This window comes from Euwallacea similis, chromosome 4, assembly GCF_039881205.1.
Source record: "Euwallacea similis isolate ESF13 chromosome 4, ESF131.1, whole genome shotgun sequence".
In the NCBI taxonomy this organism is placed as follows: Eukaryota; Metazoa; Arthropoda; class Insecta; order Coleoptera; family Curculionidae; genus Euwallacea; species Euwallacea similis.
The window spans coordinates 6,585,565-6,609,679 of NC_089612.1; the positions used below are offsets into that span (position 1 = coordinate 6,585,565).

The window sequence follows — 24,115 nt, forward strand, 5'->3', positions numbered from 1 at the left end:
TTTTGATTTTATTTTTGGACGCTAACGCGGCACTCTGACAAAATTTATTGTAGCATGCCGAGAAAGTTGACGGTAGAAAACTCATATATGTACCCAGTTCTTGTTTACCACTAGAGAGCGCCGCATTTCGAAGTCCAAATTGCGCGTCTTTACCCCAATTCGATCGACCTCGTAACCCTCGTGGACACCGAAGTCCCCGTGGCTAAGTTCCCAAAACTCCCCCTACAAATAAGGATCTGCCCCGTACATCGATGATTCTTTTGGCTTTTGAAGCTTTCACTGAGCAGGACAATTATCATACCAATGCAATATGTATTCATTTTAGGTGGGCCTCAGTTGTGTGACATTTGTCCGAAATCGACCGAGTCGGTGCGTGAACAACCGTCAGCCGTGTATAATGCCCATAACAAGAGTCCGATCTTTACATAATTGTAAATTCATGTTTTGTGCAGGCAAATAAATGGCGGGACCGTGGATGTGTCAGAAATGACGAGGGACCCCGATCGAAAGCCACCTGAGGCTCTTCTGCTTTTGTTTTTACCGCCCGGGCTTGTTCGGGCCTGCCGGGGGGCCCACGACATTCCTTAATGGTTTTTTCTCAGGCCCCTTTGCGCTTATGATTAATTTATTTTATCTGCTCGCTGCATCTTTATGGCATAATTTAATTTTATGGGTATTATATTAAATAAACAAAGCTCATCTCTCTCCTATAGGGAACTGTTCCGTTCTCGCTTTCTAGCGACGAAAAATCGGCGGCCACGGCAACGTCGCCGAAGACCTGGCAGTCGCAATTAACATTCCTGAAGACCTGCCATCAAGCAGCAGGCTTAGAACAAAGATATCCGTGAATGCTCTCTTCGGTCTCTTCAGTCTTCCCCGATCTTCAGTTTTGTTCCCACCATACGACGTCACCGCGGTTCCATCACGACCACGGTGGTTGGTTCGGATTGAATGGACGGGAAAACCGGCTCGTCATTCACTAATTAAAAAGCCGAAAATTGCAATTTAAAGACAAAACGCATTGACATTTACTCATACGCGTCGCTGAAGTGGCAACTACACTACCTAATCAACAAGAAAATATTCATGCAATAAATAATCATCCTCGCATTCATGAGTACATTGGAAAACGATATTTACAGCATTGAAATGGACGTTTTGTTTAATTTCGCCATAACTCAAGAGTATTTATCGCCTTTAAACACCTGGCAGCTGGAACCCTCCCGGTTTCAAATTAATATTACATATTTTAAATCTTTAATAATTTGTTGATTCCATGATTTCTAGGAGCTGGCGGAATATTTATTGGGTTCTGCGGAAACGAGCCACTCGGTGAAGGAATTGTTGTTGCTTTATCTCACATAATTAAATCGTCAATGGTCATCAATGCAAAAGTTTAAGCCCACGACCATCAACGATCTAGAAGAACTTTTAACAACTCCACGAAAAGCGAGGCGGTTTGCTTGACGAAAAGACGTTTATAATGCCAATTTGTCATCAAGGATGCGTCACGGGCCGGTGCAATCGCCGCATATAGGGGTTATGGAGACGTCACTTCCTGTCACTTCGCCGCCGCCATGGGTTAGTGTTTCATCTGCTAAAATGCGGCATCAGAGCTGTCAAACACGTTGTCGCGTCCGTTCGCCCTTCTAGATCGTTGAGCGTGACAGCGAGGAAGTCAGAATATAAAATTATGTGGTAGTGCTCGTGATGACACCTAGGAAAAGAATTTTTAGGGGTTATTAATGAGTGATTAATATTTGCTAAGAAACTACGCAGACAGTATGGCTTCGAATTGTTAAATCATCATATATTTAAATACAAAATTTCAGCTTGAGGGGATTAGGCACATGCTTAAATTTCCTTTTTACGACTATAACGCATTTTATGCTTCGATAGGCTTTTGAGGATAAAAGCAGGTTCAGTAATTGCTTATACTTCGACTATCGGATTCAGCATAGACAATAATACATCTCTGACCGTCAAATGAGTACCTACTTCTTCTATTTTTGACTTTGATGCCTGTATTTGCAATTCGTGTAACGTACATTAAAGTCAATTTTCAAGATCTAGAAAACATCCAATTAATCGAGTTAAGAGATAAGGCACGAACCTTAAAAATTTCAGAGTTATTAAAGCGGTTAAACGGTAGCTGGAGCTCCTTGAAACATGCGAACATTCCGTATAAAATTTTCTTTAAGTGAAGTTATAATGTTGGATTATGTAAAAAAAGAGCAAAATTTATGAATTTTTCCTAGTTTGTAGAGAATAGTTTGAGTCACAAATCGTGAAAATTTCAGTGGAATTGAAACTACTGAAAGACAGCTGCAGCACTTGAAGCATGCAAACAGTCGATTTTACATTTAATTTCCTTGAAGTCATGCTATTGCTTAATGCAAAAATCTTTATGCTGAAGAGAAAAACTTATAAATTTCTTCTATTTTATAGAGAATAGTTTGAGGCACATTTCTTAGAAATGTCAGTACGATTGAAGATGCTGAAAGATAACTGCAACACCTTGAAGTATGGGAACAGACGATTGTACAATTTCTCTTCTTGAAACCATGCTATTTCTTTATGAAAAAAGTTTGATTCTGGAAGATAAAATGTATGAATTTTTCCTGGCTCCTAAAAAATAGTTTAAGGCACAAATTATAGAAATTTCAGCGTGAGCGAAGAAGCAGTAGGTAACTGCAGTGCCTTGAAGCTTGTGCACAGTCGATTTTAGATTTAAATCTCCTTGAAACTATGCCATATCTTTATGCGGAAACTTTGATCCCGAAGAGCAAAATTTATGAATTTTTCCCAGCTTGTAGAGAATAGTTTGAGGCACAAATCCTGAAAATTTCAGCCCAATTGAAGCTGCATGAAAGTAGGAGCAGCTCAGTGCGAACATCAATTTTAAATTTTCTCTCCTCGAAGCCATGCTATCTATACCTTCATGCAGGAATTTTGATCTTAAACAGCAAAATTTGAACCGAGCTTGCCAACGAAGTTGATATTTATCTTTTCCTTTGGTGTTCATTTTTGCAATTTTGAAATTATTCTGGAAGAGAAGATACATTCAAGCGCATTCCTACCCAACAATTGGGTTAATAAAGCGTGGATTTATTCCACGTAAGTAGCCATAAACTTAAGTGCAAAATCATGCAGACCCTTAACAGACAATGGTCTTCCGGTGTTTATGGGCCGGCCCATTGCACGGCTGTCAAAAAGGACACTGATAACATTTCGTGAAAAAATGTTTATCGGTACGGCGGTACTGTCTTCATGTCAATGAATGACCGATCTTTTACTATCTACGAAATTTTACAGGTTATTAAAATTCCTTCGGGACCACCATCAGAAGTATGAATAACGCATTCCTCCCTCGTTTCGGTTTTGACCTTATTAAGCGGTAGTTTTGACCATACAAAGCCAAAAAGAGATAAGACCACTGTGCTTTTATGATCCACTGACAATCCCAAGTTCACACGAGCCGTATAGCCCCTTTGTCTATAAGTTACTTTCTTTTCAATGGAATTTTTTGAAAAATGGGACATTCCTTTGGCATGAGTAGGCATTTAAGCACTTAAAGATGGACGAGTAGCAGTGAATAAGACCGGCAAGCAGCCTTAAACGAGGTGCGAAAACGCCAAATGATTTATTGAACAAGCACAAACACATTAGAACCCAACTCGAAGCAAACTCCCAAAGTGATAATGTGGGCATCATCATCTCGGACGCGGTTTTTTACGGCTCGCACTGATGGTTCCCGACTGTTTTCCATTTAGTACCATCTTAATGGGGTTTGGAATGACTTGCGTGCGGTCCGTTTCAAACGCGTTGAGCAAACAGCGTTAGGTGCAGCCACTCTTCATGTTTTACCATCAGCAAGAGCTCCAAAATCTTCCATTGAAGAGGAATCTCGATGCGTGTACAACGGGTCGCATTTATTTAAGGCCGCGGGGGGACAAAGGGGCACCCATGGCGACCAGGTGCAGCGCCTCGGGGGCCGCATTCCTCGCGAATCACTCGCAGTGTGTTGTTTGCTCATCCCGGACCAGGGGCGGCAGCATGAAGGGGCTACTGGAATTTGGTAATTGACTTGAAGTCTCCGGAGGTTTCTCACTAATTATTATCAGACTTTCAAATGCTGAGTTGTGTCAAAACCACCACGGCATGCGACCGGTAATCCATATATTATATCGAGGGATGCCGCCCTAAGCTCTTAAGTACCATCAAACATGATGGCATATACCATCACTTGACGTCGGGAAAGTAGCTAGGAGATTTTGTCAGTCTTCTGAAGTGTCTCCCTTCTGTATCATTAAATATGTGGATTTCCCGATCAACCTTCAGGGTGAAAACACGCCTTAGCGAGGGTTTTTTACTTATAGAAATGTACAAATTCTGGGCAAATAGTCCATTCCTAATGGCACTTAAGATATTTCAAAAACTGTATGAAGTGTAGAGATGCACTGCTATCCTCAAGTATATTCCTTCTACATCTTCGATGCATGGGCAGATTTATGTAATTGGTGCGCATTTCACTTTTTACCAGTACAAAAAAATTATTTGGCTCCTATTATAACCATGTCCAGCCCCTGGCACCACCTCCCCAATACACCTACGCATTTAATACCCCTTATTCTTACTTGGCCATCAAATATGTCAGATAAGAACCCGTGTGAATTATTAGGAATCCATGTTGTCCTGACTAATTTGGCCCGGACCTCTTTTGTTTCTCAGCGCACATTCGATTGTTTTCGATGTGTTTATCAGTGCCGTAGTGGGCCTTGAGAGGTCCGAGATCGGACCGTCAGATAACGGGCAGAGAATGGCATTTTTAAGGTTTTTTTCGGTCGAGATAAGAAGAGATTTGTGTTTTCAGGTCTTGGAAGGACAACTCAACTACTGCAGTAGGGTCCCCGATCCTCTTACCGGGGGCGGCTGAAAATTTTCTCTTGGTGAAATTGCCGCTTACTTTGTGCCGCTTGTGGCCCACCGTTTAATAGTGCTCCATTGTCAAAGAAGAATAAGTAGGGCAGTATCAGATAATGAACTACAGAAGAAGAAGAATAAGAATGCAGGTTTGATGTTATTATTTGATGTTTATTTTCGACTTCACCTGGTATAGGGCAGAAGTTGTAGCTAATCCACTTGATGGTTACGGTGGTTCGGGTCGATTAACACTCAGTGTGAAGTACCAAACCGAGAGGATTTTTACCACCCGGGACATTGTTTATAGCGCTCCATTAAGGGGCCGAGATAAAATTTTATTTTCTAATAAAATTTGTCGTTTTATGTGGATTTTAGCGGGGGTCCTCTATAAAATACTCACGCCATTCAATCAAAATTTTATTGTTTAATAAATAAATCCTCTCAACTTTGTTCGGCATACTGCGGTTGCCGTGTTAACACCAGTACCTCAAAATCTTGGCAACTTTGCCCGGAAGATGGCAATATTCATGAAAACGTTGAAATAAAAATGGAACGTTAGTTAGTTTAGCGCCTCCCATGCAAATTTCCTTTCATTAGGAAAAGTTGCCAGTAAAGCATGAATCTAAGAGCTCTTCAAACAAGCTCCGAGTATTTTAACACTATAAAATTGAGCGTCCTTCACAATATACACCAAAGACACGCATTACACTTAAACAGAGGAAGGTAAATAATGATTCATAAGGGCAATAAAAGCAAAAAACACTTGAAAGGTATAGGAAACGATCTTGAAAACAGGATATAGTAAATTAAGATAAGATTCAAGCGGAAGTTACTTTCGTTGGTACCTACCTGTTAAGTAACAAATATATTAGTGTTTCGCGCGATTTGTAATTTTACACTCCTCCATTTTTACCGGCAAAATGTAGTATTAATTTTTATGATAGTTTGGGCCTTTGAAGGTGTTCTTTGACGATAAAGGGTCGTAAATTGTAATATTGCCGACCTTCCAAAAGATTGAACAAATGCGCTCAGGGACAAGGAAGTGCGAATAATAAAATAATCAAATTAGTCAGTGGGTCATGAATAACCACCAAAGCGATAATTGAGTTAAAATTTAAATGCCCGGTATTGTTCCATAAATTGTGATATAAATTTCTCATGAATATGTTCCGTGCATTCAAGGCAGATTATTAGTTTTGTTTAAATTCTGTTTGGGAATAATAACGAGTCACACATCAATAGGGGTTGTTGGAGCAGTGCAATTCTCTGAATTAAAACTAATTGAGAATAACATTTACCCTTTACCAAGAAACGTATGAACAAGAATGCTAATGCTTTCCAGTCTACATCGATGTGCAGCATTTCACCCCCAAACAACTGTCTATTAAATTCCTCGAAGCGGAACACACAGTCATAGTGGAAGATAAACATCAAGGGAAAGAAGACAAACACGGACTGATAAGTAGGCACTTCGTGAGAAGATACTCAAAGGAAACCTTTGAGTATCACCTAAAGAAAGTGCGCTCTTTATTGTCGTCGGGTAGGGGTGTTGCGCGTTTAAACCCCTCGCAAGCAGGCCTGTCTGGAGGTTCCCAGTTTTTTTACAAACCCATTCAGGAAATCTCAACAGGAACAATTATTAGTGAAGAGACAATCATAATTATTGAAGTCTTGTAATCAACAATCGTTAAAAGTACGCAGTTTAAACTTAGAACAGTTTTGATGATATTTCGGAGGCATTTCACCAGATTTACAAAAAATTTGTAAAAAACATATAAAAAATGCTCTTTGAATATTTTAAAGTGAATACATTAATTTAAGCTGGATTTATAAACTTTGTTGGCCCGATTGCTCTAGGCATTTTGCTTTTATTTTATAAGAAGAAAATCAGAATCGTTCCATGGTAGGTTGCAACGGGTGAAACACTAATGAAAAACTCGTGGTTTACCGTTAAAAATTAATAGCAGCTATTTAAAACGCAATATGCCACTGCTTGTCACGCATATTGAGGGAGCATAAATCCTATTTTGACAGCACTGCGATGGGAAATCAGGATCGTACCATGACGTAAATTTTCAGTTAAATCCTTTTTTACGCCCACTAGTACGCCACTTCAATATACGTCCCTGTGGTATTTGTGAAAGGTGGCGCCATACAGCGGTGACTGGATAATGCAGTGATGCAAAGTCGTATAGCTCGCCATATTTGAGCTTGGGTAGAATTTTAGAACAATTAATCGTTTAAAATGGAAATGTAACGCTAATTTTATTATTGCAAATATTTAAGAATGTTATCAGTTATTGTAACAATTGCGCTGCTTTCAATTATACATATGCTTCGATAAACATAAAATAAGCGAAATAAAACCCCGATGTCAATGTTACATCTAAGATTAAAAATGGCGATTTAAGAAGTGCATTTGTTAACCCGTGACTCACACTATTCGAGTTTCGTTCTTCTATTTCAATAAAATAAACAAAGACAGCTAGCTAATCGTTGGTTGGTGTTTAAATTTCGTAATCAGTTGTCAAGAAAACGAGGTTAGGATTGTAACTGAAGAAAAATTAAAAAAACACGGTAAAAATTTTCGGTTTTTTCAAATATACATTTCCTCAAAAACTCAGAACGGAGTATTCTTTAAAGTGATCGTTTACTTACATTTTCTGTATTATTATTATTGCTGCAAATATGGCCAGTGGCTTCTCTTTTGGTGTCAAGTAAGTAGAAAAACTAGAAGCTTTCAACATTTATCAAACATTTAAATAAAACTTCTAGAACCACCCCAGCTCCAACCTTAACTACACCGACCTTTTCTTTTGGGAGCTCAGCTCAAGCCCCCACATTATCACTTGCTCTTCCAACAGCTGCAAGTAAGATTTACAGAGACGTAAAATTCTATACTATGGCTCATGCACTGTTTTAGCCCCAGCCACTGGCTCATTATTTTCAACGCCAACTCCAGGGGCTGGTTTATTGGGTTCAACAACCACCTCAACAGCACCAACTTTATCATTCATGGCTTCTTCAAATACTACCACTACAATGCCAGCTGCCACTAGTGGATTTGGTTTTGGGACAGCAACAACAACAGGAAATTTCGGATTTGGACTTCCACAACCTGCAGTAGCCGCAGCTGCACCATCAGCCACCACTGTATCCCTGGGTTTTGGAGTTTCTACTGCAGCTGCAACCTCTATATCAGCAGTAACAACTTCCACACCTGTGGGTTTAGGTGGCGTGGCCACATTAAATCAATCAAAAGTAGCAGTGACAACTCAAAAAGAGGTTGCTCCCAAAGATCAACCTTTACCCAATGAGGTCCTACAAACTGTAGAACAGCTTAAGGAGTTTGTTAAACAACAGAAAGTGCATAGTTCGGATATTTCACGTTGTTCCATAAGGGATTTCCGAAAGGTGGAGCAGGAAATTGATCAGTTAAGCAGCAATTTAAATGAGATTGAGAAGTGGCTAAAGAAGCATAGACAAATGGCTGAGAAATTGAAATTTGATACAGTAAGGACTGTTCAAAGTGTGGAGATGGCTCAGAGGACCCATGACACACCTCCAGGATTGCAGTATGAAAACATGGCCCCATTAAAATTCTTCTTCAGTTTGGCTGATCAGTTTGAGAATGACATGCAAAACTTGAAAGTGCAAATTGACACTGTTGAGAAATTTGTTAAAAGTCACATGAACCCTGACCCGTTGATGCCCCAAGATTTGGCCATGGGGATGAGAAGGTTACATGAGACTTTTGTTGCTTTAGCAGGACGATTGCAATCTGTGCATACTCAAGTAGAGTCACGAAAAGAAAGCTACATGAATATTCGCAAGCATTTGCTGCAGGACAATAGCAACCCCTTTGAGAAGCTGGCCAAAGGGTCTACCCATCATATGACTTTTGTACCAACCTCTCCGAAAGTAGCCACAGGACCAACACCTTTTAATGCTCTTACTTTGAGTAATATGACATCTACAACAGCACAACAGCCTACAGCACAACCTCCAGCATATCCGGGACCTAACACCAGTGTTCCTGGAACTGGTATGTTATATTGAAAAATAATTTCAAAATTAGAAATAATATGCAAAATAGTTGGACAGAATATTTTTATTAAGGCAGACCTTAGTCATAACATGCATGCACTAAACAAAGTTTATTTCAAAGCATCCTTCATCAGAAATTTATTGATAGTAGTAGAAACAGTAGAAAATGCGAGTGGCTATCAAATATAAACTTTCTAAGGTTTTGGGACCACTGGATTCGCTCTCCCATTGGGTAATACGCAGGCCGCAAACTCGTCTTTGTTTGGCTCCACTAGTTTCAATCAATCCACTTCACTTGCCAACTCCTTCCAGCTACAGAAACCTCCCACCGGAAATAAACGTGGCAAGATATAACACTAGGGAATAATCCGTTTATTATGAGTATTCTCTGACATAAACGTTGTATATCTACATAACATAAATAAAGGCAAAACATGATTTTATTTTTACATTGAGTTTTTCAAATAAATTCATTATCATATTGTAAGGAATTGGTGGTTATCAAATTTGCATCACAGAATGGAATTTAGCAAACCAATTGATGGATTCGGAACAAAGAATGAAACTGTCGTAAAGCATATTAAGAGGAAAGACTCCTTGTTGCTTCACAAAACAGACGTTTCGATCATATATTTGGTTTTTCTCAAATCTAGAACACATAAGGGACCCATTTATAGCTGCCCAGGAGATGCGTAGTACAGTTTAAAAAATGTTTCCGGTATTAATTGCTTCTTATACAAGGTTTTTACTTTTTTGCGCCTGCACAGATATAACAAAAAGTTTTACATGGAGGTCATAGTAGTTAAGACCGGCCATCATTCCACAATTTTTTCAATCTTCTAATTTGGAGGCGTTTTGGCTCAAAACAACTCCAAATTTCAGAAATTCGAATGTCCCGCGTAACCATTCGAGGCCACAATTGGTCAGAATCAAAGTTAAAATTAAACAAACACAAGGTCGCCAACAATATAAGCGTAAAAATGCCATGTCAAATGAATTTTCTCTTTTTACTAATTTCTAATTAATTTTTAATTTATTTACGAGTTAATTCAGTGAAAAATCAATGGAAAATGTGAAGATAATTGTTACATAATCTGTTTCGATGTCCCGACAGTAAGTACACAAATTTCGTATTTACCTATAATGATAACACAAAGACATAACCTATATCTTTTATCTCACTCGCTAAACAAAATCTTCGCGGGAAATTTAAAATTTTATATTTTGTGTTCGTTTAATTCTGGTTTTAACTTTAACCAATCATGGCCTCGACTGGTTATGCGGGACATCAATTTTTTTAAATTTGGTGGCGTTTTAAGCTAAAACCGATTTAATTAAAGATTGAAAAAAATTATGAAATGATGACCGACTGGTCTTCAGCACTATGACCTCCATGTAAAAGTATTTCAATTAGATAATCCGTGCAGGCGCAAAAAAAAAACTGATTTCCCATGTTAATTTCCTATGTAGAGGGTTTGCCAGGACATGCAGTATATGGTTGAAATGTCGGTTTGTTAGAATACAAGGTGTTTCGTCGCTTTTCCCGAACCCGTTAATTGACTTGTTGAATTTTAAGGTGTTGCAGTAAAAGTTTTTATTTGGAATAATTATAATCAACTAACACTCAACAGTATATACAGGATTATAAAAGACTAGAGTATAAAGACTGAACATGAATAAGACACTTTGATATGCCTTGAACAGTTTTTAGATGTTGTACACATCTGTCGAAATTAATAAATAATTATAATGTAGTCATCTACATAATTATTATCACTAAAATAAAAAAGACACAGCCTAGTAGCGCTTCACGGCTAATTGCAGCAACTATCTAACACTGTGTAATTTGTATTTTAATACTACGAACGCTAAAGTTCTCAACACGAACCAGAACAAAACTAACGCAATGACGTCGTTGCTGAACTGGTCGGATTTCACCGCAACATCGGCGAGGAATTTTTTGGGATACCGGTAATGGCAATATTGGTCCTCCGGGCAATCGATGGTGGGTCTTTCCAAGCCGTATATGGCACCCACGACCCCCTCTAGGCCGAACCTCAAAAAGGACACGTAACTGCCCCAATACAAGTATGAGGGTAAGTCTCTGAGGGACACGCCGAAGCCGGCGAACATCATCATGGGCACCGTCAGAGTGGGCCCCAAGAAAGTGCCATCCTGTATAGAATAAGTGAAAACGGACATTTTTTGAGAGGAGAGGGGTGATTGAACTTACCACAACGTTGAAGTAGGCCCCAATCACTAAACCGAAACTTTGGGTTACAAACACCACCAACAAACTGGTAACGAAAAACATGGTGAAGCGGGTATTGTCGAAGGGCTGCGCCGTCATGTAGTAGATTATGGAGGTGAAGATGAAGCAGCAAAGCGCCTTTGAAAAAATGTTAAAGAAGCGTTGATTAGTGTATCGCCTAGATAATAATTTCCACGGAAACCACGAAACCGATCAATATTCCAGCTTTATTATTAACGTTTCCATGGATATTATCTTATTTTTAAAGTAACCCGCACTTTGATCGGCTGATCTTCTTGCGTATTGATAATCTCGAAATTAATGGCCCCGTTCAGCAGAGTCATCAGTTGTGCATCTATGTCGAATAATATGTTACCCTTCAAATAGATTTATATATGTTTGATCACGTTTTAGGTAATGAAATGCACCAATTTAAAACAGGCCAACCGTTCTTTATACAGGGTGAAGCTGAAGGTGACTTTTTTTTTTCAACAGGATATATATCTGACCAAAATAAGTTGTTTGGCAAAAAATTGTTTATATAAACATTTTAAGATGACGCAGGTACAGGTATTGTAAGGTTTTATACATAAATAACTAGTCCAAAAAGTAAATGTGTATGACCCGCAACATAGTGGTATAAACGTCAGTTTTCCTTTTGTAATTGCTTCAATTTGTGTTTTTTTGTAATGGCACATGGATACGAAAATAGTGAATTGGTGGATACGATATTAATTTACGAGGAATACCATCTACTGCACCAGCTACTGCAGTTTCGAGCGTTTTCCATTACGTGTTCGCCCCAGACGAGCTTTATTTATACGTCTAATTGAAAGAGCTCGGGATATCGGAGAGTTAAGAGAAAATCGGGGAAGACATGATGGTCAGTTTCCTAATAGGTAGGTGGAACGAAATGGACCAATTTTATGGCCTACACGGTCGCCAAACCTTATCCCATGTGGTTTTTTTTTGTAGGGGTACATGAAAAGCTTGGTTTAGGCAACAAAAATAAATACTTTGGAAAAGTTACGTAATCGAATCCAAAATGCGAGTAAAACAATTTGAGGACGTGAAGATTTTATTTTAAAACTTGTACTGAATCTTGGATTCGCATATCAGACAAATGAGGATAATTTTGAACATCTTTTTGTGATAATTTTTGTCATATTTTCTCTAATAAACCCCTGTAATATTTCAGTTATCTTAAATTTTTTACACAAACAATTTTTTTGCCAAACAACTTATTTTGGTCAGATATGTATTCTGTTAAAAAAACTCTTTCAGATTCACTCTGTATATACTGGGTGTTTGGTTCACCGATACTTATCTGAAAGAGAGTAGTAGACAAGATGAATTTCAACGTATTTTACCATATAAACTATTATACAAAGTGTCACGCATTTTGCGATACCGTCATTTTTCAGAATTTTACCAAATTCGCTGCTTACTTCCATATAAGTTACAATAAAATATAAAATTAAAAATTTAGTGGAACATTTGATTTGACTATCTTCTTCGTATAAATTTGGATGTGTATTCTATCAAAATCAAATATATAATGGGATCTGCACGTGAAAAAAAATTGTGGCTTCCTAAAATTCTAAAAATTAATTTCTTGAATATCACACTTCGAATTTGTCAGCTAATAAAAAGATAGGTACAAATCAAAGAGTCGTTCAAATATCTTTAAAAACTGTTTTGACCATTGTTCTTTCCAATGGTGTATTGAAAAATAGTATCGCATAACATAATTATTAAATTAAAAAAATTGATGAAAATGAATTATTTAATTAAATGAAAAAAATTATACGCAATTATTATTAATGCATTAATTATATTATTTACTTATGATTAATTATCATACTTGAAATGGAAATCACTATTTCTGATACAATGTCGACAGCTTCGTTGCTTCTCTGTGGCGATTACTCCTAGTCTTATTTCAGCCTTCATTACTTCTGTTGCCCCCTTAATTTATTGAATGAGATGGTCTCTATCATGATTTTCCCCATTGTATACCAGTTCCTTCATTTTTTTGCCAGACCACTTTAACTGACGAAAATTATTTAAAATTTTGATGAAATAATTTATCAGATATTCTGGACGAAATGCCTTTAGATGTAAAAGCGGAAATCATATTTCAAAACGATAATCTCCCGCCCATTATGGGAGAACAATAAGGGAGTTTTTAAATAATCAATTTCCTGAAAGTTGGATAGAGCGAAATGGATCGATATTATGGCCTGCCAGATCTCTCGATCTAACCCCAGTCGATTGTCACGTCTGGGGATGAATGAAGGAAAAATTAAGATATCTCAAAATGCGTGACACTTCGTATGATAGTATGTATGGTTAAATACGTTCAAAATCATCTTAACTACCACCCTTTTTCGGATGTGTGTCGGTGAATCAAACACCCTGTATAATAATTAATAAAACTCGAAATACGCACGCGTACTATGCCTCTGCTGAATGTGGCCAGTATTAAACTTACCGAGAGCGGTATGTCAATAATTGTCACAGACGTGTAGTACATCTTCAAGGAGTACCATCGATTGAAATGCTCTTTAATTAGAATGCTCATTTCCGTGGGAACTGAAACAAAACAGTCAATATTTCAGTAAAATCCCAATGCTTAAGTGCAAGCTAATTTCCACAGAGACTGCGAATTTATCGAATTTTTAGTTTCTATGCTTACATGTCAATATAGTCAGCATCATCGTGGAAAACGTGTGGTGCATGAGTATAGAAAACAGTAAATTATAGTTGTCCAGTACTTTGGATCCATCTATTCCAGCCTTAAAATACAAAGTCCCCAACATTAAGGCGGTCAGCACGTTCACAGCGATTCGGAGATAAGTCAACGTTTGATCGCGCTTGGACTTTATGTAGCCCCTTTTAAGTAAAACCTTGAGTTGGTGCAGTTTCGAGGTGGCCTGCAAAGTGCCCGTTTCGTCCTCGAACATGGCACTCCCCGAAAAGCCGGTGTTGAGAATTTTCTCGGAGTCTTGGAAGTATTTCAGACAGTCCCCGTTTCGCGAAGTCGCCACCATGGTTTCGATCTTTTCGTGGGCCTCAGTTTGGTACTCTCCACAAGCCAATTCAATTACATAATCGGCCGGATTGTGGAATTTGGGGCATGGAAATCCAATGTCCTGGAAAAAGGGGATCATGTTGGGGGTGCCGCCTTGGTAGAGACATCTGCCTTCAGATAGCACGTAAACTTGATCGAACATTTGGAAGAGGGTAGCCGAAGGTTGATGTATGGTGCAAACTATCGTTCGTCCTTGCCCGGCCAGAAGTTTTAGTAGTTCGAGGCATTGTTTGCAGGACGAACTGTCCAGACCTCTGCAAAATCGTCCGGTCAGTTTATACGGTTACTTTCTTTGCTCGGCTTTACTTATTACGTGGTAGGTTCGTCAAGAAACATGACCAAAGGGTTGCTCACCAATTCCAGAGCTATGGAGAGCCTCTTCTTTTGACCGCCAGAAAGACGTTGCGTCATCGTCTCCTTGGTTTCACTGAGGCCTAATGTTTTTAAAATTAGGTCAATCTGAAAGTGTTTAAAGTTATTTCGTGACGAGTGCCGCCAAGAAAGAAACTTTGGACTTTGGTTTGCAAAAATGCGAAAATACAGTACTAATTATTTTTTATGTAAATAGATAACATTACGTGGACCTTCGATGCGCCTGTTCTGTACAAAATAAATATAATGTTGTGTTTGCACAAATATGTGTTGTAATAGTTAATATTTGTTTTGTGCGTATTTAGTAATTTCTCAAAAAATACGCAAATCGATCAAAAAAACACCATGGACTGCATAAATAATGAAAATATTCCATTTGAAACTTTAGCGAAGGTGTAACATAAGAGGTTCCATCCGTGAAAGTCGTTTCGTATCAACAAAATCGTACTCAAACAGCCTAGAATGGTCAAAATGAATCCAGTTTCATCTAAATGAACTTGAAACTTACTTCGTGATTAGTTTTGAAAATTTGGCGAAAGCTCGACAAGACCGACACATTCGTCAAAACTATGGCGCCTAATTGCTGTTTGTAAATGGTCAATTTTAATATGATTACGCATTCAGTAAACTTGATAAAGGTCAAGGTTTATGTTAAACGATTTTGAAAAAAAATATATATGACATTAGTTTTGAAATTTTAGCCAAGGCGCATTCGCCAGAATCCCATTTTTTGAAATAACGATTTTCAGATATTTGAAACGTATCGAGTTTCGAGCTAAATAAACATGCAAAAGAATACGTGATGTTTGCTTTGAAACTTTGGCGGAGGTAAAGTGTGAGCGGCATATCCTCTAAAATGGGGGTTTTTGAGCATTGCGACTTTCAAAAGTCCAAATTCACCGAAGTTTCAGCTAAATAAACATAAAACCAAATAAATAATGTCAGTTTAAGTTTCTTAAAAATCCACATTAACTATTCGGACCAACACCGAGGCGCTTTGCTTCAAGCAGCGTCGCTCATACCAGTCGCCTCAATGGTCACTAACATCAGGTAGAGTTTTCAGTTGTCGCTTCCCTGATATTCCTGGTCAATTTATTGATTAGGTTGCTCTCTCCTAAAAATGTAGTTGACCCACGGTTTTGTTAGTATCCATACAGGAAGTCTTCAACCACTTCCTTAACAGAATCGCTGAAGTGGCGGTAGTATAGAAGTTGGCTAAACGCGTGGCTGAATTATGCTGATACAGTTCCAGTGACCCCGTACCAAGAAGTGTGTGATACAAGTACCGATAGTGTTCGTATCACACGAAAAGAGGACAGCGACACGATTGCTCTCATCTGCGATTGGTTTCCTTCTTATGTTCGTCATCATTTCGATAACATTTCTTATTACCCTAAGACGTTTCGCAATACGTTCAGACAATAATGTTCATTTATTATCCTCATAGTAGAACCTAATTGATTTTACTTTTTCAAATATATCCGAAGTGAAAAATACCATGGTCGCAAGAATTTAAGCAATAATTATTGATATTTATACTCGTTAAAACCAAAGTCCAAAGTTCTATTTATCTTGCCTCTTTCTTATCTGACGCGTTAATCATAGCGTGAGAGGAATATTCATACTCATTATCGACTAGTTGTATTTATACAGGATGACTAGCAACGCGACGCATTCCTTTTGGGAGGTGATACGTCATGAGGTAAGGAATAAATTGAATTCAAAAACGCCCACACTAAAACTCATTAGATTTTGAGTTTTTTCATTTTTTTCTTAATTCGAGGTCTTAATGATTTCAGAGTGATTTTTCGATAAATCCTTTTTGGATTTTTTTACTTTTGCTACTCGATCACTTGTCTAACATTACGATTTTTCACATGGAATTAAATATGTCCGGAAACGTTTGCATCACGCGCAGATTTTGAGTAAAAACTTTCATAAAAAAGTTTTTGAAGATGACCTCGCGACCTTCATGTCATAAAAGGTGACCTCAACTTCTTCTGAGCAGTTTTCAAAAAATGTTCAAAGTAACATGTGTACAAATTGCTGTCGAAACTTCTTCATTTCAATAGCTGCCTGATGAGGTATTGCGTGTTCAACAAATCATTTGCTGCAAAAAAGAGTCGAAATGTTTCAGATGAACAATTCATCTTAAATTTGTAATTGAAAAATGTACCAAAAAATTGCGAGTTTGAAACTAAATATACAAAAAACAATACAAGGAATACATCTAAATTGGATTACTGTTCATTTTCAATGTGACCACCCCTGTTCCGGAAGCGTCTTCGACATCTTCTTTTAATTGCCCTTCTTGTTACTCTTGTCGTTAATGTATTTCTCAGCTCGTTAGCTGCGCCAATGATTTTTTGCTTTAGAGCATTAATGTTTGCTACAAGTCCAAGTCTGTTCCTATACAACAACGCTTTCATTGTGCCCCAAACGGAAAAGTCCATGGGTGTCAAGTTTGCGCTTATTATTTTATAAAAGTTTTTACTCAAAATTTTCACATAATGCAAATGTTTCCGGACACATTTCATTCCCTAAGAAAAATCGTAATGTTAGACAAGTGATCGAGTAGCAAAAGTAAAAAAATCACTTTGAAATCGTTAAAACCCCGAATTAAAAAAAAAATGGAATAACTCAAAATCTAGTGAATTTTCAAATATGCATATATGGGTTCAATATACTCTTTGCGTCATGTCCTATCACCTCCTCAAAGGAATACGTGGAATTACCAGTAACCCTGTAGAAAATATTTTGTTTGGCTCCTACTTACAACACGCTGTTTCTCTTCTTCACTGGTACTGGAGGGCAATTTGAGATCGGCTGAAATGTGCATGTTTTCGCTCACAGTCAGCAAAGGCTGCAAACGGTCGTCCTGAGTGATATAGCAAGATAATCGCCTGAAAGCCTTGAGCTTTCTGGGGCTTCCATTGATCAAAACTTTTCCCCCTACCTAATTTAAACTTCTACATTATTGCATTAATTAAGATTAGAGTCCTACCCCTTGAATGCTGTATCCGCTCAAGACATTGAGCAGCGTACTTTTACCGGCACCGGAGGGGCCCATAAGGGCGATCAATTGTCCCGAGGGGAATCTGCCATTCACCTTATGAAGAATTTGTTTTTGGGCTGCGATAAAAAAGAAAAAAGTATTACTAAGAGCTGCTTGTATTGAGATGTAAAGGATGTATGAAAAACACCTTTCAACCTATAGAAACTGGTATAATAAAAGTAAAGAGAAATAGGACGGAGCCGTCTCTCTCCTGAGATGGATTTGCATGCTAACGCAGAGGGCAATTCTGAAATGCACGAATTCAGAGGCGTAAAAAACGGTTCTCTCAAAATTTACTGTTTTTTTCAATTCAAAACGGAAAACCAGTACATGATTCACTGATCCAAATCAATCAACCAAAATTACTAGTATTTGATGTTATTTAATAAACACTCAAAAATGCCTATGAAGCCATGACGAAGTCCACAAGTTTTCCCCGAATATTGAAATACAGGGTTTTCCAACAAAAACTTTTCACCATGGTTATTTTGAATAATTGCAAAAACATTGTCAAACTTCAAGTCACGTCAATTCTGTTTCCGAAGGAGACACATGATGGCTCGAATTTTAAATTTATTGAAATAACCCCCTCTGTGGGGGTGCAATTAGCTTTGGAATTTCAAATGGGACCATGTGTCGAGTAACCCCTCATTTTAAAAATAATAAAATTCTCTTTAATGTAATACCCCATTTTTTAATTTTTAACCATCAATTTTGAAAAAAATAACATCCAAAATATCTATCCAAGCAATTAAATAAAATTAGTTACGTAATTTTATTTAATTAAGTAAATTAAGTAAATGTTCAAAATGATTTTTGCCCTTCTCCATGCAGTAAAATAAATGTTGTTCCATATTTCGATAACAATTTCCAAGAACTTCAAGGGTGATTACGCAACACTCATCAACTATCCGTGTTCTAAATTCTTCCAAGGAACCCGGCTGGTTAGAGAAATTTTGAATTTTAAATGGCTCTACAAAAAAATATCTAGAGGTGTTAAATCAGGTGACCTGGGTGGCTACTCAATGGATCCTCGGCGATCTATCCAGTGATTGGGGAAATTTTCATCCAGAAATTGGCGTACTGCTGCTGAAAAATGCAAAGGCGTCTCATTCCTGTTGAAACCATATTTCGTTTTCTAAACTGTTTTCATAATTTTCAATGGCTTCCACAATCATCGGGCAAATGTGAGTTTCCAGAAGATTTAAATATAATCCCCCATTGAGTTTTTCTGGAGGAAGATGTGGTTCGATTACTTGATCATTTAGAATTTCAGTCCAAACATTCAGCTTTTGAGGGTATTGAGCATGTTCCTCTCGGAAAAGCCTCGAATCGGAATCACTCCAGTATCGACAGATATGACGATTAACCAATCCATATACAAAAAAGGTAAAAGTCGTATGTAAAAAGATACAGTCGTCCGAAAACCAAATCGAGTAAAATAAACTGGGATTAATCTCTCGGGACTTAACTCATGGTCCCGTTTGAAATTCCAAAGCTGAATGCACCCCACCATAGGGTTTTTTTTTTAATTTCAAATCTGCGTTTTCAAGTGTCTCCTCGAAAACAGAATTGACGTATCTTGGCGTTTTACGATATTTTTGCAATTATAGAAGATAACCTTGGTGGAAAGTTTTCTTTTGAACACCCTGTATAGTTTTCCTACTTAACTTGTTAGTCTGGTCCATGGTGCAAGTTAGGCATATGCGAATCCCGTTAAGGATGATTCGTCATATACAGGATGCCCCACACTCAATAGAATATTAAATGTTTTTCGAGAACCGTTCAGAGTATCAGGTTGGACAGGAAAATCTACATTCTTAGGACTTGAAAAATGCAATAATATACGTGCTGTTCTGTTCAAAAATTTAAAGCTGCTGCTACTTTAGCAAAGAAACGTCTGTTTTGATACCTCGTGCCCATCGAGTGTGGGATACCCTGTATAGTACAAATCACGTAGCTTTTTATTCACGCCACAAGCTTCATGTCGGCACTGATGCCATGTCTTTGCAAAATTAATATGTTAAAGGAATTTGTTAAGTATTGGTGCGGCGCTATTAGCATTTAACAGTATTTTGTGTCAGTTGGTGTTTTGCAAGGAAAAAAGCAGTTCTTCTTTAATTCTTAAACAGATTTTTACTGTAAAAGTTGATGAACAAAAAAAAACGAGGGTTTAAAACACTAAAAACAACGCAAGTTAACGAACATTGACGTTTACAAAACCTTAGTTGTCAGATCAATCGGGAAACGTCAATAAAAATAATGTTGTGTTTAGACATTCAAATATTTCTTTATCCTTTTTTAGCACATTAAGTGTATGTGACTTGTCACTTTATGTAAAGCGACTCTCAATCGCTATGTTTTGTGACGTGAATAAAGAGTTACGCATTATACAATGTGTCAATGTCAAAATTTTGGAATGCCTATAACTATGAAGATTGAAATTTATGTTAGATCATTCAAAAACCGTTTCGGCAGAATGGAGGGGGAAACTTTAATGATGGTTGCAAGTTTCAACGTGTACCTCTAAGAGGGGTAGCTACCCTAGCTGCTAATTTTAAATTGCAACACCTATGCGGTACCTCATTTTAAAGGTCTTTGTAAACCGCGCATAAAAAAACTAGTTTCATTTAAAAAAATGAATTTTTGAGAAACCGCCTAAAATATCATATTTAAAAAATATCCACAAAAAAAAGTTCCAAATGTTCACTGTTTTTTTCTAAACAAAAAAATAGTTAAAACTCAACTTCTCTCACTTTTTCAAATATTTCAGGGATAATGGATTGACATACTTCGGTAATTCGAAGCTCTAAATCTTGCAAATTGGCTAGCTCGGTTTTGTAGCCGGCCGATTTGATGGCCTTAAAAAAAATCGAGAGGTGTTAAATCCGGTGATCGCGGTGGCCGCTCTATCTCTTCTCTGCAACCAATCCATCTTCCAAGATAATTGATCTTGTTTATAGGGCGTAATGCGGTGGAGCACCGCGCAATCGAAGATGTAAAAAATTTTGATTTAATTACGGGTCGTTTTCGATAGAGTTGGGCTACCTACCCCTCTTATGGGTACGCGTAGAAACTCGCAACTCCTATTAAACCTCCTCCATCCTACCGAAACGGTTTTTCAATGTTCTAAAAAAAATTCAATTTTTGGAGTTCTAAACAATCTAAAGTTTTGAAATTAACGCACTGTATGTACGAACCCCTTGTCAAAAGAGGACAATTTTCCTTTGCCCTCCCCACCTCTTTCAGTCAGCTAATCGAATCCGTCTCACTTTCCTAGCAATTCGAAAGGAACGATCTAGTTTCCGCCACTGTCAACCTCTGACGAATTTTACAGTGCAACAATAGCGTCAACGGTTGAACTTTGGACCACTTTGAGGATTATTGAAAAACTCTCGATAAATAATACATTGTTAACGATAAAGCAAATTCACATACAGTAAGGACAAAGGCTTGTTGTAATTTGGCCACCTCGATAAATTTTTTTCGGAAAGGTCGATTATTAGTTCATCACAGGTATTGGTATCGGCGAGTAATATGATTTGCGGGGGTAAAGGTCGTTCGCTTTGAAAAAAAGTATCTGAACTTGATTTATTAGCGCACGTCGTCCTTATCATATCGTAAGTAATATGTGTAATACCAATTTTTGCTAAATTAAGGAGAACGATGTTTGAACGAAATCGCGTACCTACAACTTTCCTGACTGGTGGAGGGTTTTAAATAGAAACCAAAGGTGAACACATCAAATAAATGCCATAAGGTCGTGCTTAAAATAAGTACTGATAATGCACCTTCCAGTGTTTATTGTTGTTATGAGGCACGCACTGAGGTTGCAAAAAAAATTGAAAATTTGTAGATATTAAAATTAGTAATGATAATTGTTGCTTTGTCCGCGATATTTTCATATTATTATCATGATCGTCACGTAAAATCAGAATTTCCTTTTCGCAAGGTTAAATTTGCGTTTCTCCTTTTGCACCCAAATAATTGTCTTAAAGCAAACGCATAACCCAATTATACCATCGAGGAGAACTACCATCAGCCTTGACACCGCCTGATGATGATGTTGATTCGAAGAACTTTTATGTCCGAAGAACGAAAACCATGGACTCTACATAATACTTACTTGATGGGGGCTACACCGCAATTTCTTAGGGACTTCTACTATCATAAAATCATTCATGAATCATGCGTAAAATCATACGTAAATATATCATAAAATAAACTAACTTCTTCCTTTGAGGAAATTTCCTTCTGTTGCGGTAAAGGTCACGTTCTCGAACTTGATGTCCACCGGAGACTCGGACGGCACTAAAGTGAACCCCACGTGAGGGTTCTCTTCGTCCTGCTGCTGCTGCGGCTGCTTGACCACCATCGACACTTTCCCGTTCTTTTCCTGAGTGGAAGCTTCCATGAATACGGGTTCCATTGCGCGCTTGTTTTATTGTTTGGTGCGGCGGCAAATCATTTGTCACGAACGCGGTGGATATGAACCAATCGAGCGGGTGCTGCGTACTAATTAGATTTATCTCGCGCTGGTCACTTATATACATTTTGTTTACCATTGGACTCTGATATACCCAGTTCAGACTCCTGCGGATACAGTGGCGGACACGTAAGTGGGCCTTTCGGGGCGGCGCCCGAGGAACCAGTGACCGGCATGTGGGTCCGTCACTGGCTGCCGGACTCTCAGTAATTCAAAAACCAAGCGGTTTGAACCTGAGGGCGTACAAGAGCGCGTCTATCTTCAAGAACCAGCCAATAACTCGAACGAAAAGATGGAATTGTCGAAAATCGCTTTTGCTCCATAAGATGATAACTTGTTGCACATTTTCCTTAGAATTAAAAGAGGGATCGAAATTTGAACGAAAAAAAAGCAGGTCCGTATTCAAAGTACAAAGTTGATGAAAATTGCGAAAAGTCGAAGGGTGGGATTTTATTATTATTTCAAGTTTAATGCGCCGCTAAAAAGTCGTGGGATCGGCAACACATGACGAACGAAAATCGGATGGGAGATGCATTAATTTGGAAAATTGCTAGGTCTTAAAACGTTGTGATACGCCAATGATTTAAGGCAAATTAGGCACTGCAAATATTTTCTACAAGCTGAAAAATTCTTCATTTAATTGCAGTAGAAATAACGACGCACCAGAAGCAACTGCATAATTACGAGGACTAAATGAGGAATAATTTTTAAAAAATAGTTTTTGCGTCAAACTGTTTAGTAAGTAATGGGACACTCATACGGCGGATTTCTGCCATCAAAATGTTAAGACCCAGCGCAATTGTTGCATTCCGAAAAGTAATATTAACACAGATACAGGGTGTTAAAGTTTAAATTTTATTTTTGATTTTATTTCGTATCTTTAGTCTTTTGACCTGTGAGACTGAAATTTCATAGACGGGGGTTTTCGGACTAGGTAAACAAGATAGTGCCGTCGGTTTTATCGTAACTGATAGGGGATGTTACTTGAAACCGACATGGCTAGTTAAAAGGGCTCTAATTTTTTCCACGCAGCTGCAGTAGTCTTATTAATCAAAAATATTGTTCTGTTTAATATTCTAGATAAAAAAAGGTATACCTGTTAGTAAACTTAAAACTTTACCGTTTTCGAGATATTTGCTAGTTTGGTGTCTGGTGAATGTTCGTACATTTTCAGAGAATTCACTGATGCACGTCATCAACCCGATATAGAGCAATGGTGTCGGAGTTTGAAAAAGTTTAATGTTTTCATAACTCAAAGAGGCAATTACTCATGCAAAATATACTTTTCTTAATAATAACAATTTAGTAAATAAATCTCAATAACATTGAGATTTATGTATTATAAAATATATTTATAAATCGCTAATATTATTAACCTATTTTTATATTTCTATATGGAACTATCATTATAAAATCTTTTTTTTTTAATAAACATGGCAACGTTTTTTTTGCCTTGTTGCCACATATTTTCTTTGAATTAAAGGTTGTTAACAATTTGCATAGATTTTCGATTTCGTGCGAGCTTCCTATTTGCAATGTGAAAATTAGTGCTGAAATGTTAAGTGGTCTTTTATAAAACGTTCTTTCAAGAATTTGTTGCGGCCTTCTGGATTTCATAATGCCTAAGCCATTGAGTAAAGCATGCAAGGAGTTCGTTGCTTCATTAATTCGCTGTTTTGAACAAGAAATAGATGCCGGTGGTCCTCTTTTACCACTGACAGGTAATTTTAATTGAATTGGTATGGGGAACATGTAAAAATGATTATAGAGGGCATGTTGGACGAGATGGGAAAACTATCGAAGCTGCTTTAAAAATGTTTAAAGAAGCTTTAACAACAGTTACCAGAGAAACTTGGAAAAGCTGCATTGATCATATGGATTTAGAAA

The 24,115-nt window shown here is 37.7% G+C and overlaps 2 protein-coding genes across 2 annotated transcripts; one reads left to right on the plus strand and one right to left on the minus strand.

Moving 5' to 3' along the window:
- Nucleotides 1-7,466: 7,466 nt before the first annotated feature.
- Nucleotides 7,467-9,457, plus strand: Nup58 (nuclear pore complex protein Nup58). Its single transcript, XM_066389449.1, has 4 exons — nucleotides 7,467-7,640; nucleotides 7,699-7,793; nucleotides 7,847-8,968; nucleotides 9,170-9,457. Exons 1-4 carry the CDS (start codon nucleotides 7,612-7,614, stop codon nucleotides 9,322-9,324), a joined length of 1,401 nt encoding a protein of 466 aa, XP_066245546.1. The 5' UTR covers nucleotides 7,467-7,611; the 3' UTR covers nucleotides 9,325-9,457.
- Nucleotides 9,458-10,583: 1,126 nt separating this feature from the next.
- On the minus strand, nucleotides 10,584-22,276 carry LOC136408455 (ATP-binding cassette sub-family G member 4). The gene is made up of 8 exons (XM_066389434.1): nucleotides 21,973-22,276; nucleotides 17,692-17,819; nucleotides 17,464-17,643; nucleotides 14,629-14,774; nucleotides 13,920-14,569; nucleotides 13,716-13,816; nucleotides 11,204-11,359; nucleotides 10,584-11,145 (listed from the first exon to the last, which is right to left on the minus strand). Exons 1-8 carry the CDS (start codon nucleotides 22,169-22,171, stop codon nucleotides 10,798-10,800), a joined length of 1,908 nt encoding a protein of 635 aa, XP_066245531.1. The 5' UTR covers nucleotides 22,172-22,276; the 3' UTR covers nucleotides 10,584-10,797.
- Nucleotides 22,277-24,115: the final 1,839 nt, after the last annotated feature.

Excerpts from the sequence above, each read along its gene's own strand:
- Nup58 (XM_066389449.1), top strand. The coding sequence starts at position 7,612 with ATGGCCAGTGGCTTCTCTTTTGGTGTCAA. Across the intron at positions 7,641-7,698 it reads GGCTTCTCTTTTGGTGTCAA|AACCACCCCAGCTCCAACCT; the intron begins GTAAGTAGAAAA and ends TAAAACTTCTAG. Across the intron at positions 8,969-9,169 it reads CACCAGTGTTCCTGGAACTG|GTTTTGGGACCACTGGATTC; the intron begins GTATGTTATATT and ends AAACTTTCTAAG.
- LOC136408455 (XM_066389434.1), bottom strand. The coding sequence starts at position 22,171 with ATGGAACCCGTATTCATGGAAGCTTCCACTCAGGAAAAGAACGGGAAA. Across the intron at positions 17,820-21,972 it reads AAATTTCCTCAAAGGAAGAA|CCCAAAAACAAATTCTTCAT; the intron begins GTTAGTTTATTT and ends TTTTTATCGCAG. Across the intron at positions 14,775-17,463 it reads AAGAAGAGAAACAGCGTGTT|ATTGACCTAATTTTAAAAAC; the intron begins GTAAGTAGGAGC and ends AAACACTTTCAG.